The following is a 14,886-nucleotide window of genomic DNA, read 5'->3' on the forward strand; positions in this document are numbered from 1 at the left end:
TTCTCCCTCCCACCCATCAATCAGCGAGCTCGACTGTCCAGTGGGCGAGCCAAGGGGGCGGGGCCGTAGGCGCGTCAGTGACGTCGGCAGGCCGCGGACCGGGAAGCCGGGAGGTGCGTGACGAAGGAGGCGCGTGACGGAGGAGCGGTTGGCCGACACTGCGGTGGCATTCTGTGTAAACAAGGCCTTGAACTACTGCGGGTCCTGCGACCGCTCCTGACTGGTGGGTGGTCTCGCGCGGGGTGTTATCCGCAGGTTTCAGTGGGAGGTGCTTCTCCGCTTCCTCTCGGCGTACACACCCCCGGCACACCACGTGGGCGTGAGTCAAAGAAGGAGGGGGTGTTAGGCCGAATTCTCGCTTCATTGGCTGTCTCTGCTGCCTGCTCTCGAAAGAAAGCGCTTTGATTGGTCTGTAAGGGGGAGGTGTCGGGGATCTCTGAGTCCTTAGTCGTTTGATTGGTTAGATGAGATAGGCTTCTGAGGCGCTTTCTTCCGCGAGTGGTTTTGATTGGTCATCAAAAGAGGTTACCAGGGAACCTCCCCCCCCCGGGGGGGGAACCTTGTTAGGTGAGTTTGGGGTAGGAAACACAAATTTCCCTAAAGATTCTTGTTGGTGACCTAGGGTTGCGCCCCAGGCTTACTTCATTCTGCTTTCCTTGCTTCACATGATTAGGAAAGGTTTTTGTTCCCGAAGCCTTGGGAGTTGTCATAGGCTAAAGAGAAGGGATCTCGGTCCCTAGGAAGGGTCGCCCTCCCAGAGGTAGCTACCACCTCTTCTTAGGAGTCCCTAGAATTTCTAGAGCAAGCTTTGCTTTCACCAAAACCAAGGAAGTGACAGGAGGAGCTCCTGCTCAGGACCTAAGGATGCTGTGAGCAGAAGATGGGATCACGGAACAGCAGCAGCGCAGGATCCGGGTCTGGAAACCCCTCCGAGGGCTTGTCCCGAAGAGGGGCTGGCCTGCGTCGGAGTGAGGAAGAGGAAGAAGAGGATGAAGATGTGGATCTGGCCCAGGTACTGGCCTATCTCCTCCGCAGGTAACTTACCGTTTAGTGTGACTCCACAAGGTGTCATCACAGTCCCTTGAGCTCAAGTCCAGGCAGGAAAATAACAGGAATAGAATTAGCCCTGGATTGTTGTCTGTCTAAACAGAACAGCCTTTCCCTGCTGGGCAGCCATGGCACTCAGCTGCAGTAATAACGGTTCTTCCCTGGGGCAGGCCACTAATAGGACCTGCTCTTGTGTTTGAGGGGCTGCTCAGGGGAGCCTCTCTGGCTATAACTACACAAATGTAATCTATTTTCCAAGTAAGTAAAAGAAGGCCTGGTGGGAAAGGAGTGATGAGTATGGGAAAGAGTTGAGGGAGTGAAGCAATTGACATGTGATATGAGGCCTTATGAACTTATTTCCTTGTAAAACAAGTTGAAATTAACCCTGTTCTTGAAGAAAGAATGCCTTGAAGGGAGTGGCCACGAGGAATTGACTTGAAAAGGGTGCAGCTGGTTTTGCTTCTTTGTTTATGGCTCCCTGGGGAGAAGATAAGCTTGTTTTCTATGCTGAATTCCTCCAGCAGAGGCTCAGAAGGAGATGCTCCGAATTTTTAGATCTCTAGGAAGTCAATATAGTAACTCCTTGGGGGGGGGGCATGTTGGGGTACTCTGCTCTTGCTCTAAGAGTACAGAATAGTTTCTGACCTTATTTTATGGGAGATGGATTGAACAACCACAATCTAGTCAACCTCAGACTTCAAAATGCATACCAAATGGTTTAAGAGCCAGTTAGCCATTGAGTCTGAATTTGATTAGTTTGGGGGAAGGGGTCCCTCTATAATGGGGGTCTCTCCGCAGAGGCCAAGTGAGGTTGGTGCAGGGAGGAGGTGCAGCAAATTTACAACTCATCCAGGCCCTCTCCGACTCGGAGGAAGAGCATGACAGTGCCTGGGATGGTCGTCTTGGGGATCGATACAACCCACCTGGTAAGCACAAAGAGACCAAGACATTAATTTTGGAAGGCTTTCACTAGAAACCGTTTTTCTGTTGTTGTTCTGATGAAGAATAATACGTTAAGTTGACCACAATGAGTGTAATCATTATGTACTGCAAACATGTACTAATAAAAAATTTTTAAATAGGTTAAGTTGAAAGAAGATGAGATAATTGAGGGAATAAGGGAAGTGTTCAGTCCCAGAATATTCAGATATTCAGCCATATTGGGTGGGCCTGTGCACAGTTTATTAGCTGTCTTGTGGACTGAAAGATGTAGGATGAAACGTCTTTTTGGTACTCACAGTGGATGCAACCCCTGACACCCAGGAGCTGGAATGCAACGAGATCAAGACACAGGTAGAATTGGCCACAGGACGGCTAGGGATTAGTCGGGCAGCCCAGGAGCACAGCTTTCCTCGAATGTTGTACCAGGTAGGCCTCTCCTCCTCCAGCTGACCTGATGAGGCAGCCAGAAGCTTTGCCATCCCCAAAGAAAGAAAAAGTAAACTTTCCAAGGAAGCCTCAAGTGCTGGGGCTGGAGAGTTAGTCAACCTGCTTTGGAGTGCGTGGGACACACTACTGTATGTGGCGTCCATTTCTGTAACAAAAGCAATATCTATGGACTTGGGGGCTTGGTATGTTGGAAGTGGCCCTCTTTGTCTGCTAGCAATATTCACCAATCCCTTCCATTTAGAGAGAACGGGGCCTCTGCCACCGGGGAAGCTTCTCCCTTGGAGAACAGTCTCGAGTGATGTCTCAGTGAGTATGGGGCTCGATGGAGAGACGCTAAGGGCCAGATAGGTCTTATCTTCTAAACTTGAAAGGGGTAGATGTTAAAGGATCCCCCAGGGATATTAAGGTTAGGTTAAATGGGGTTAAAGCTTTGAGAGTAAACAAAGCAGAAAAGTGTAGAAATTTAGAAGATGGTGAAATAAATGAAAGATGGGTATTACGCACAAAGCCAAAAGAGAAGAATGCCCTTATACTGATATTCCATTCTGCTAACTGGGATTCTCCTCATTCTGAGCTCCCCTGACCCCCACTTTCCTTCTGCTTTGCCAGCTTCTTGCCCAACAATCTGGGCTTCACTGATACCTACTCTCAGAAGGCTTTCTGTGGCATCTACAGCAAAGATGGTCAGATCTTCATGTCTGCTTGCCAAGGTACCAGACCCTGGTCCTGTAAACTGCCTTTCTACCGAACAAGAAAAACTCCCCTTGACTGAGACTAGAAAGCCCCAGACACAGGGAACTCAGAGCCTGGCTTAGCTAGAGCATGTTTCCCATGATAAAGGTAATACTCCAAAAATACACTGAATGAAAGGCCATTGTTTCATACTTCTACCTGATCCCTGATTATATAGACCAGACAATCCGACTGTATGACTGCCGATATGGCCGCTTCCACAAATTCAAGAGCATCAAGGCCCGGGACGTAGGCTGGAGTGTCCTGGATGTGGCCTTCACCCCTGATGGCAACCACTTCCTGTACTCCAGCTGGTCTGATTATAGTGAGTATGCACCAGATGTTCGTTGTCTCTCCAGCCTGGGATATCTCCATGTGCCCTTCTCTAAGCCAAGACTCCATGCCTTGTCCTGTAAAAATACTTTCAAGGTTCTTTGACATTCTTGCCCTTTGTTCTGTCTCTCCTTCCACTGTCTTTCCCCAAGTCATGAGAGATTCTTGTTTCTCTTGCTTCTCTTAGTTCATATCTGCAACATCTATGGGGAAGGAGACACACACACTGCTCTGGATCTAAGGTATTGGCTTCCCATCTGTCATACTCATCTCCAGCAAAGCTCTACAGGAGCAAACCTCTTAAACTGGAGCTCCCACTTTGAGGGAAAAGTATATTGGTTGCAAGTTTCTCTATGTGGATTCCTGGAAGGAAACCATCCATCCTGTCCTCTCACCCATAGGACTAGGGTAAAATAGATGGTTGCAGGATTATTTCTGCGTTCTCACTAAGGTGATCCTCATTCCAGCATGTGCTGTCAGGCCCCTTTCATCCTCTTCTTTATATTATATTCTGTGTAGATAAACAGATGTGGAAGAGAAGTCCACTAACACAGCTCCTTTGCTCTCTTCAGGCCAGATGAACGTCGCTTTGCTGTCTTCTCCATTGCTGTGTCCTCAGATGGACGAGAAGTACTAGGAGGGTGAGTCTTTATGGGGGATTTCTCCCTAGATTACTGACATAGAGGATCTGCCAGAGATCAGTTTTGCTGTTACAGAGACTGCACTGGTAGCTGTGCAGAACAGCCTTCTCCAAGGTCAAGGTTTATGGGCTGCTTTACCTCTTGTTTACCATTTCCACAGCATGAATGGCAGGTCCTGGGCCTCTTTGAAAACAAAGCCAAATAACTCCTCTCCTTGCCCCTCAGTAAGGCTCCTCAGCAGGACTCTCCAGAGCATACATAGCAGCGGTCCTCTCAGTTCTTATCCCTTCCCTTTCAGGGCCAATGATGGCTGCCTGTATGTTTTTGACCGAGAACAAAACCGGCGCACCCTTCAGGTATTCCTCTTGAGATTTAGAGCTTCTGAGTCCTGCTCTTTGGTCTGTTTTAAGACTAGAAAGAAATCTTAAGTATACCAATTTCCTTCTCCCCTAGATTGAGTCTCATGAGGATGATGTGAATGCAGTGGCCTTTGCTGATAGAAGCTCCCAAATCCTGTTTTCTGGAGGAGATGATGCCATCTGCAAAGTGTGGGATCGGCGCACCATGCGAGAGGATGACCCCAAGCCTGTGGGTGCACTGGCTGGACACCAGGATGGCATCACTTTCATTGACAGCAAGGTGAGCAGGAAGGCAGGACTGCACAGCCAGGCCGCTACAGTTCTGGTTTCCCAGGAGGGCGTAAAAATAGACTGGTGTGAGAACTTGACAAACTCCTTATTAGCCAGGGCATTAAGAGCTTGGGAAAGGGGCTTAAGCCAGGAAACATGAGCTCCCTCTTCCCACCAGTCCTTAAGCTGCAGGGCAGGCTTTCTTTATAAGAAATGTAGAAGACAGTCTAATAAGGACAGAATAGGATCCCCAACCAGTGCTCTGGATAGAGAAAGGAAAGCCTATCCAGGGGGTGGGATCTGAAACAGAGCATCAAAGGCAAGGTTACTTAGAGGAAGAAGAAGGTGAGGGCAGTCAGAGGACTAGAGTTCTTACCCTGCAGCTAGAGTAAGGGGACTAGACCAACTGGCACTGACATTGGCACATTCTGGTACTCCATTATTCGTCTTTGGATTCATAGGGTGATGCTCGGTATCTCATCTCCAACTCCAAAGACCAGACCATCAAGCTCTGGGATATCCGACGTTTTTCTAACCGAGAAGGCATGGAAGCCTCACGGCAGGCAGCCACACAGCAAAACTGGGACTATCGCTGGCAGCAGGTGCCCAAAAAAGGTGAGTGGAAGTAGAATTGAGCTCTGGAGATTGAGAGTCAGGGGTATTAGTTAAAATACTTCATCACTGATAGGACCTGGCATGGGCACAGTGAATTTATCTGTAACCTGGGAATCCTGGAGCCCTGCCACAACCTGTTTGTCCAAGCATTAACCCTTTATTTGCTGAACCAGTACAAAAGTGTTTAGTATCAAGACAGCAGGGCCATACTGGTGACTGCCGACTCTTAGATGGAGAAAGAGTCGATAGTTAAGTTTTGGAAGGCAGTTGACCCTGAGTCTTTTTCTTACGGGCTGTGGGTACAGGACAGTCCAGAAGCAGACTTCCTAATCTAGGACTCTCTATATCCTTACCCAGCTTGGCGGAAGCTGAAGCTCCCAGGGGACAGTTCCTTGATGACCTACCGGGGTCATGGGGTGCTACACACCCTCATCCGCTGCCGATTCTCCCCTACCCATAGCACGGGCCAGCAGTTCATCTACAGTGGCTGCTCCACTGGCAAAGTGGTTGGTAAGGATTATGTCAGTCAGGCCTTGGGAAGGGCAGGATGTTTCTTTGACTTTCCACCTAGAACCACAGTGACCTAATGAGAACTACACGTGAAATTTTATTTTGCTTAGAGCAAGGAAGGCTTAAACAGAGAAAGGGAAAACATTCTATTTATGAACACTTCAAAATAAGAAAAGGGACATAGAATTCTAGTCAGTAAATATAAAATATAGCTGGTTCTGTTTTTTAGACAGTTTAGGAAAGGGGTTGAAGATAAAAGGTAGGAGGGAACACAGGCAAAAAGAATGACACAGAAAGACAGCATTGAGTAAGAAAAGATAGGTAGTTACTGAAGCAGGAGGAACACACATACAGAAATAGAAGCAGAGCTGTGGACAGAAGGAGCTGCCTGCATGCTGCACCTAGGCAGGTACTGAGATAGAGTCCCAGGCAGCCCAAGAGAGCTGTACCTAGTCCAGACAGAAAACTGAAGGTGCACACACCTGCAGACAGCCTGGGGTTCACTTTTACTGCCTTCATATCTTGCTAAAAGCTTTAAAGCCACTGCATTTTCTTAACTGTAGGCCTCTGAATTTTAACGAAGGGCCAGGGATACCCACACTCCACTACACCATATCCTCAACCCAAGGTATGAAAAGGAGCAGGGAAAAAAACAGAAATAATACCATTCTCTGGGTTGAGCTTTGCCCCCCTGGGAAAGTGGGAATTGCCTGAGAGGCAGGTCAGTGGTGCCACTCAGGCAGCTGAGGGGTGGTTTGGAGGTGCTATGGCAGCCCCTCTCTGCTCTTGCCTTTCCTGGACAGTGTATGACCTCCTCAGCGGTCACATTGTGAAGAAGCTGACCAACCACAAGGCCTGTGTGCGTGATGTCAGTTGGCACCCCTTTGAAGAGAAGATTGTTAGCAGTTCGGTGAGCTTCAAATTGTTAGGGTCCATTATACAGGTGGGGCTTAGACCTGGGAAGGAGGAGTACCTCCTGACACTTGCCATCTTCTGCCCTGTAGTGGGATGGGAACCTGCGTCTGTGGCAGTACCGACAGGCTGAGTACTTCCAGGATGACATGCCAGAGTCTGAGGAATGCTCCAGTCCCCCTGCCCCGATGTCCCGCCCCTCTACAGCCTTTTCCTCACCCCAGTAGATCACTCTGACCTTTAGCCTATTATAGGGTGAATCTCTCACCAAGTTCTCTGGCTCCTCCTCCCTTTTCTTTCTGGGGAATGTGTGGAGGAATCACTGGCTTTGGATGGTATGAAACAGTAGCCCAAGCTCTGGGCCCCAGCTGAGCCCTGGAAGATCCACTCCACGGGCTGAATGGTCTCCTCATGCAGTCACAGCCAGTCTGCTTGGGGTCCCTATCTCTGGCCAAGGTCTGGCAGGACTGCCATTATCTGGGATGTAGCCTCTGCCAGCAAGAGAACTATCCTGTTTTTAATCACGTTTGGATGTTAGGTGTTGGCTCCTAGAGTAGACACCTAAGGTCAGGTCTGAGTGGACCTGTCATCCAGTCCCATTGCCCAGGTCATCCCATTGAGGATTTGTTTGGCCAGAGAGAGGCCCAGGTGTCCTGGCTTTTCTTCCTGAGGTCTTTGGGGAAGTGCAGGGTGATAGAGGTATTCCTCCCCACCCTTCTGAGGTGGGGATAAAGTCTCTCATTACCATTCCTGTATCACTGGGGCTAGACAGGCTGTGGTGTGAGGGGCAGCAGTCTCCAAAGCTCCGTATGGCCCCAGTAGGGCAGGTCCTAATTTCCCAGAGGCTCCTGTCATGCTGGAGGCCAGCAGCTTCAAGGGCGGAAGTTGAAGTAGGACCCCTTTGTCCTTTTACTTTGGCGCCCTCAATAAACTCTCTGTGGGAACCTGGCTTAGTGTCCCTGTCTCACTGTTTTTCCTATCTGAGATCTTTTGTCCTCTCACATCAAGAAAACAGTTTCCACAAAGTCTTCAGGTTTCTCTTTTATATCTCAAGATGAAAGGAAATACTAAAATCATTTATTAATTGAGGCTTGCAATAGGCTCTCCCTCACCAAGCTCAGAAATTTGCCAGCATGTACACATGGAGGGCAAGCATGTTTTCTATTAGAGCCCAGGAATATCTGCAGCTCCTCTGCTTAGGAGCTGCTCCGGTCTTCATAAGTGGTGCCTCCTAAGAAAACTAAAGAGGTGGCTCATAAACACAGCCAGAGAGGGGCGGGAGATTTAGCTCAGTGGTTCTACTGCCTGCCTCACAGGCTCAAGGACCCGAGTTCGATCCCCAGTACCAAAAAAAAAAAAAAAAAACCTCAAAAACACAGCCAGAGAACCTGGCCAGCAGCGTCCCATCCACATGCCTCCTGCTCAGAACCTTTGGCCCCAGAGCAAACCAAACAAGGTCAGGAGGGAATAGGGTTCACACCCTGATCTGACCAGAACTTTCCCTGTAGCATGTCACGCTCTCTAAAGCAGTTTTCAAACCAAGATACAAACTTTTGTGGTGCTCATAGGCTGTCATAGCAAGAGGTAGAAGGGGGGTATTGTTATAGTTTGGATCTAGAGTATCTCTAAAGAGTCTTGTGTTCAGAGGTAGGGTTTTTGGAGGGTGATTGGATCATGGAAGCACTGTAGCTGATTTGCTGTTAGGAGGTGCGGGGTAGTCAGAAGAAGCGAATTACTGTGGTATGAGCTGGAAGCACATCCCTCCCAGGCTCCTCTCTCTGTCTCCGCTTCCTGGCCACTGTGATGTGAGCAGCTTTCATCCTCAGCAGGCCTTTCCACCATTCCCTTCCTGCCCTGAAGCCAGCCAGTTTTGGACTGAAATCTCTAAAAACCATGAGCCCAAATAAACCTCTCTCCCACTTACGTTGTGGTTATTGTCTCAGCAATGAGGAAAGTGATAAGACAGATGCCTATTTCATGCCCAGATAGCTAGTAGGGGTTTTGGTTTTGTTCTTTTAGGTTTTTGATTTTGTTTTGAATTAAGGTTTTTCTATGTTGCTCAAGCTGGTCTCAAACACCTGGATTCAAATGATTCTCCTACTTCAGCCTCCTGAGTACCTGGGACTACAGGCATGCCTGGCTCCAAATCAGTAATATTTAAACAATAAGTGTCTAGATTCTTGGCCTCTTTGTGTTCTCTTTCCTCAGTTAATCTGCTAGTGTGAAGCTGTCATGTCAGATCTCCTTTCTCACATGCCCTTTCAGTTCCCTTTGCCACTTCTTCGCCCACTAAATGCTATCCAGCTCACCTAGACCTGTATTACATCCAGGGTGTTAAATTAAGTGGCAAATTAAAACTGTTGCTATCCTCAAAACCTCATGTCATCAAGGCCCCACAGATCAACCATTCCCAGTAAGAGGCATTTCCAGTGTAATCTTATGTTCTTATCAAAATGTGTAAACCTTTTTGGGGGGGTAGAGGGACAGGTTCTCGCTATGTAATTCAGGCTGCCCTTGAACACACTAGTCCAGGCTGGCCTCAAACTTAAAGTGATCCTCCTGCCTCAGCCTCCCTAGCAGCAGGGATTATAGGCGTGCACCACTATGCTTGGCTCCTATAAACTTTTTTGTACTACTATATTTTGTACTGCTAACAATTATGAAGATTCAGTCCCCCAAAAAAGAAAGGAAATTCGGCGCAGAAGAAAAAACTAATTCTTAGGACTTCATAGTCACAGGAAATTTTTTAAAAATTAAATTTTATATTATATCCTTTTTTTACTAATAATTATGACATGATCAGTAAAAGACTCAAGTGTAAAAACAGGATAAATCCTAGGAAGAATGGAAATATTTCCAATTTAAGCTCTTGTGACATGTTTTTTAAGTGGGTAATTATGAGGTATCTCATTGCTGCAGTATTTAGATTTCATTGGATATATTTAAAAGAGTGATACAGGACTCAGTGGTAAAGCACTTGCCTAGTATATGGGAGGCCCTGGTTTTGAACCCCAACATCACAAGAAAAATAAAGTGCTATAATACGAATGTCAGCATATATAACACGCTGGAAAGTATGTCCTTTTCAACTGTTTAAAATTACAATGAAATATTTTATATTCACTTAAAAATGTGTGAGTAAAGTCAGGCATGGTAGTGCGTGCCTGTACTCTCAGAGAGTTTGAGGCCAGCCTGGGCAACATAGTGAGTTCAAGGCAGGCCTGCTAGTGAGACCCAGTCTCAAAAAAAACAGTATGAGGAGGCCTGTTGATCTTTAAAACTTTTTTTTTTTTTTTAGTATTGGATTCAAACCAAGGCCTGTTGTATTCTAGGCAAGTGCTGAGCTACATCCCCAACCCTTCAAAACTTTTTGTTTTGTATTGTTTACTATGTGACGGGATCTCATCAAGTCCTGAAATTGCCCAGGCTAGGCTCAAACTTGCTATCCTCCTGTCTCAGCCTCCCAGAGTGCTGGGATTCAAGGCATGTGTCACCATGCCCAGTTTCAAAACTCAAGTGATAAGATTTGAAGGCAACTCTACTGAAGTGTGAACTTTCCGATTTGGAAGGAGCCTAACTGGTTTTCTAATCTACCATGATCGGTTTACAAATGGGGCACTGAGGACAGAGAAGGGTTAATTGATTTTCCCAAAGTCGCATACCTTGGGTCCATAACCTGCATGTCCTTGCTTGCTCATTTCCTTTCACTACCTCATGGGCCTCCACTGTGCTCTGAAATCCCACCGCCAATGTTGGGGAATAAGGAAGGAAAACAGAGTGATCTTGAAACAGCTTCTGACTAACAGGGACTTCTTGCATAGGTTGCTCTTCACCCTGCTGCTTCTGCTCTGGTCAGGCTGGGAGGTCTGTGGAGAACAGAACCTAAGGGGCTTTTTTTGTTGTTTTTGAGACAAGATCTCACTTTGAAGTTCAGGCTGGCCCTGAACTCACTATGTAGCCCAGACTGGGCTCAAACTCTAGGTGATCCTCCTGCCTCAGGCTCCCGAGCACTAGGATTATAGGCATGTGCCACCATGCCTGGCAAACCTAAGGTTTTGATGGACTCCAGATGGCACTTTTTTCCTAGGGTCTCTTCTTCCCCATCACCTGAGAGTAAACCTGATCTGTAGGGCCATGAATATCCAACATGGTTACCCTCATTTTGTATAGGATTCCTTTCTCAAGACACATTTCATCTGTTGGTCATCAGGCACAAACAGTCCCCTATTAGATGTGATGCCTTGTTCACTCATTGCACAACCACCAGTTTGCATGGCACTCCTGGGCCACCCAGCCCTCAAGAGAGCCCCTCAGTCCAGACAGGAGCCAGAATGTGGCTGAGCCATCAGGGGCACAGCACACTGAAGCAGATACCCTTGCCAATAGGCCTCCGACAGCCTGAGGTGGACACAGTGCTCTTCTCACCCACCTTGCTGCTCAGGACCCCAGGAGATGAGCCAGACCTTCTAGATTTGTTTTACTGACTTTCAAGGCTTTATTAGTTTTATGTTCATGACCTCTGATTTTCCTGTGCAACAAAAACACATAGAGGGACTTTGGCTGACTATACTGGGGCAGGAAGACTCAAACCGGATATGGACAAGGACAGCCCTGAACAGCAGGCCTGGCCCTGAGACATGAACTAGAACATGGCTGGAGCTGAAGACAGGGCTAACAGAAAGGACATGGGCTGCTGTCAGGACACTACTGGACACCCGAGGCCAGGACCCTGCTGATGCCGCAGCCCTCCACCCTGGCCCCTTACCGCCCCCCACCCCTCTCCCCCGCCCACCAGCTGCCAACAGGGCTCTGCCTTGTGTCTCCCACACCTGTCACTGCCTGTCCTTGTCCGGGGGGGCCCCATCAGCCCCTCCTCAGCTGCCCAGCAGAGCAGGCAGTTAGTGGGGAGGGGAGGGAACATGGAGCGGGGGCAGGTGGTGGGGGCAGGGCCAGGGGCCGGGGCCCGAATCCGGGCACTGCTGGGCTGCCTGGTCAAGGTACTGCTCTGTGTGGCCTCTGCCTTGTTGTACTTTGGAAGTGAACAGGCCGCCCGCCTCTTGGGCAGCCCCTGCTTACGGCGCCTCTACCATGCCTGGTTGGCAGCAGTAGTGATCTTTGGGCCACTTTTGCAGTTCCATGTCAACTCCCGGACTATCTTCGCCAGCCACGGCAACTTCTTCAACATGTGAGTCCACTCGGGCATGGGAGCTGGCTCCCTGAGCTCTGGGATCCCAGTTCCTTTCTCCAGGCTTCTGCTGTCCTGCCAGTCTTTACGCTAAAAATAGGCACAGAGGTTGAGGAGAAGGTCAGGGGGAGGGGGAAGGGCACCAAGCCTGGGGGTACAGGAGAAGAGTAGGGCTGAAGAGGAAATGTGGACCCGAGAATGCTGAATGGTCTTCTAAGGAAATACCAATTTTTAAATGGCTGGGGGTGGTAAGGGCATGGCAAAGAGAAACAGCGAGGGTGTGTAGGACTAGGGACGCAGGAATGGGAACACAGACCAGGATGGAGGATGGGGCCAGGGGGTCTCAGTAGCCTTCCCTCTTCTCTACCCACAGAAAGTTTGTGAATTCAGCGTGGGGCTGGACATGCACCTTTCTGGGGGGCTTTGTGCTGCTGGTGGTATTCCTGGCTACTCGGCGTGTAGCAGTGACTGCCAGGCACCTGAGCCGACTAGTGGTGGGGGCCGCTGTGTGGCGGGGTGCTGGCCGAGCCTTCCTGCTCATCGAGGACCTGACTGGTTCCTGCTTTGAGCCTCTGCCCCAAGGCCTGCTGCTCCACGAGCTGCCAGATCGCCGCAGCTGCCTGGCAGCTGGTCACCAGTGGAGGGGGTACACAGTTTCCTCTCACACCTTCCTGCTCACCTTCTGCTGCCTGCTCATGGCCGAAGAAGCAGCAGTGTTTGCCAAGTACCTGGCCCACGGGTTGCCTGCGGGCGCCCCCCTGCGCCTTGTCTTCCTGCTCAACATGTTACTCCTGGGTCTCTGGAACTTCTTGCTGCTCTGTACCGTCATCTATTTCCACCAATACACTCACAAGGTGGTGGGTGCTGCAGTAGGCACCTTTGCCTGGTACCTCACCTATGGCAGCTGGTATCATCAGCCCTGGTCTCCAGGGAGCCCAGGCCATGGGCTCTTCCCCCGTACCCACTCCAGCCGCAAGCATAACTGAAAAGAAATAAATGCACATCAGGCCTGGCTCTGTCTCCTCTCATCTTTAGTTTGGGGTCTGGAAAGGGTGGGAAGGGTAAGAAAAGGGTCTGGGACTCTCTGGGTTTCCTCAGTCATTGTTTGCTTTCATCAGTCTTGAATGTCCTCCCTGGTACATGAACTCCACCCCTTCTACTATCCTTTCAGTCTTCTGGTCTACAGACTGCTACCTATCCAGGGCCATAATACCAAGGAATGGTGCAGCAAGGCATGGTGGTGCATGCCTATAATCCTAGCACTTGAGGAAACAATTGGGCCAGGTTATAGCTCAGCAGCACAGTGCCTGCCTGGCTAGCACAAGGTCCTGAGTTTAATTCTGGTACCAAAAATTAAAATAAAAAAATAAATACAATAAAGTGCTGAGGGCTGGCTATATAGCTTAGCATGAAGGCTCTGGGTTCATTCACCAGTACCACAAAACACTGCTAAGGCAGGTAACAGTACCCTTAGGGGTGTGTGTGTGTGTGTGTGTGTGTGTGTGTGTGTGTCGTCTTCACTGAGCAGCTGCTCCATCTCCAGCCTAGTTAGTTTGGTTTTCCTGTCTCCACTGAACTTCCTCTCTGCCTTCCTCAGGGATCGCCCCAGCAGTGACATTGTCTCCCTTATTGGAGGTCTGTGTGTGCTTAATTATTTAACAAATGTTTACTGTGCCAAGCATAGTTCTGTGCCTTGTGAATAAGACAAGGTTTCTGTTGTTTGGGAATTTATGAGCTAACTGAAGGAGCCAGCTGATAAACACACAAATAATAGCAAACACTTGCACTGATCTTACTCTTAAATTCTAAGTATCTATAATTTCTTTATATATAAATTCACACATTTAATCCTCACCAGTAAGGTGACTTTGTTGCATTCCTATTATACAGTGTGAAAACTGAGGCACAGAGGTGAAGCAACTTGTTCACAGCTGACAGAGGAGCCAGGATTACAAATTCAGACAATATGAGTATATTGTCTGCTCTGAGATTAGCAAACTGTGGCTCTCTTGTGGCCAGTTTTTGTGTGGTTTGGGAGCCAAGGTACTTTTTACATTTTTAAATGGTTTTAAAACATCAAATAATAGGGCTGGGGATTTAGCTCAGTGTTTCTGCTGCCTGCCTTGCAAGCACAAGGTCCTGAGTTCGATCTCCGGTACCAAAAATAAATAAATACAAAAACATCAAATAATATTTCATGACACGTGAAAACTTAAAATTCAAATTCTAGCACCCATAAATTTTTACAGGCACCCTAATTCATGCACATGGGCTGCTTTCTTGTTACAGTGGCAAAGTTGGGTAGTTGCTACAGACACTGTAAGGCCCACAACACCTAAAACATTTACCATCGGACCACCTACAGAAAAACTTTGTCCAGTAGCCCTTGTTTAAAACTACCACATTATCCTGTCTCAAAAAATAAACTGGCTAACATTAGAGAGAAAGTGCTTTGAAGGTACTACTTAAACAGACTAATTTGTAATAGATTTGGAAGGTTATATTTTATAAGGGGTGGTGGATAAAGTTCTCTTTGAAGAGGTGACATTTGAGCAGAGAACTGGATGACAAAGGGTGCTTCAGGCAAAGGGTTTCTCAAGGGCACAGTTCCTGAGGCAGGAATGAACAGGATGCCTTTGAGAACAAATGGACAGCCCAAGTGTAATGAATGAGAGGGAGAGCAGCAGAAATTGAACTTCAGAGGGGAGGCAGGTGTCGCGCAGGCTATGAAAGAAAGCCTTCGGATTTCATTCTAGAGAGGCAAGAACCTGCTGCTCTGGGAGAGAGGGTTTATAGGAACTGAGATTGCAGCAATGGTCCTGGAAGAGCTGACTGGGCTTGGGCAGCGATGGTGCCAGCGCCTGTGTGTCGCTTCGTGGGCCAGAGGATGCCT

General features: G+C 48.4%; 2 protein-coding genes across 8 annotated transcripts; both read left to right on the forward strand.

Annotated features, from left to right (window-relative positions):
- The first annotated feature begins 56 nt into the window (after window positions 1-56).
- Dcaf11 (DDB1 and CUL4 associated factor 11) lies at window positions 57-11,387 on the forward strand. Of its 7 annotated transcripts, none has more exons than XR_001182317.3 (16): window positions 71-223; window positions 829-1,035; window positions 1,846-1,973; window positions 2,288-2,415; window positions 2,678-2,742; window positions 3,046-3,146; window positions 3,347-3,493; window positions 3,689-3,743; window positions 4,074-4,142; window positions 4,441-4,498; window positions 4,596-4,781; window positions 5,233-5,386; window positions 5,744-5,896; window positions 6,460-6,524; window positions 6,700-6,806; window positions 6,901-7,756. XR_001182317.3 is itself a non-coding variant. In XM_004864135.4 (15 exons), exons 2-15 carry the CDS (start codon window positions 990-992, stop codon window positions 7,033-7,035), a joined length of 1,509 nt encoding a protein of 502 aa, XP_004864192.1. In that variant the 5' UTR covers window positions 57-223; window positions 829-989; the 3' UTR covers window positions 7,036-7,756. The 7 variants fall into 7 exon arrangements, 5 of the variants coding, with proteins under 5 accessions (XP_004864192.1, XP_087053337.1, XP_004864190.1 ...); XR_015445796.1 differs by lacking the exon at window positions 71-223 and adding an exon at window positions 398-567; XM_004864135.4 differs by lacking the exon at window positions 6,460-6,524 and having other exon boundaries at window positions 57-223; window positions 829-1,012.
- Window positions 11,388-11,401: 14 nt separating this feature from the next.
- Fitm1 (fat storage inducing transmembrane protein 1) lies at window positions 11,402-13,005 on the forward strand. Its single transcript, XM_004864131.4, has 2 exons — window positions 11,402-11,993; window positions 12,367-13,005. Exons 1-2 carry the CDS (start codon window positions 11,728-11,730, stop codon window positions 12,977-12,979), a joined length of 879 nt encoding a protein of 292 aa, XP_004864188.1. The 5' UTR covers window positions 11,402-11,727; the 3' UTR covers window positions 12,980-13,005.
- Window positions 13,006-14,886: the final 1,881 nt, after the last annotated feature.

Source organism: Heterocephalus glaber, unplaced genomic scaffold (genome assembly GCF_053883595.1).
Source record: "Heterocephalus glaber isolate CG9 unplaced genomic scaffold, H.glaber_assembly_v1.0 deba00001662, whole genome shotgun sequence".
Lineage (NCBI taxonomy): Eukaryota > Metazoa > Chordata > Mammalia > Rodentia > Bathyergidae > Heterocephalus > Heterocephalus glaber.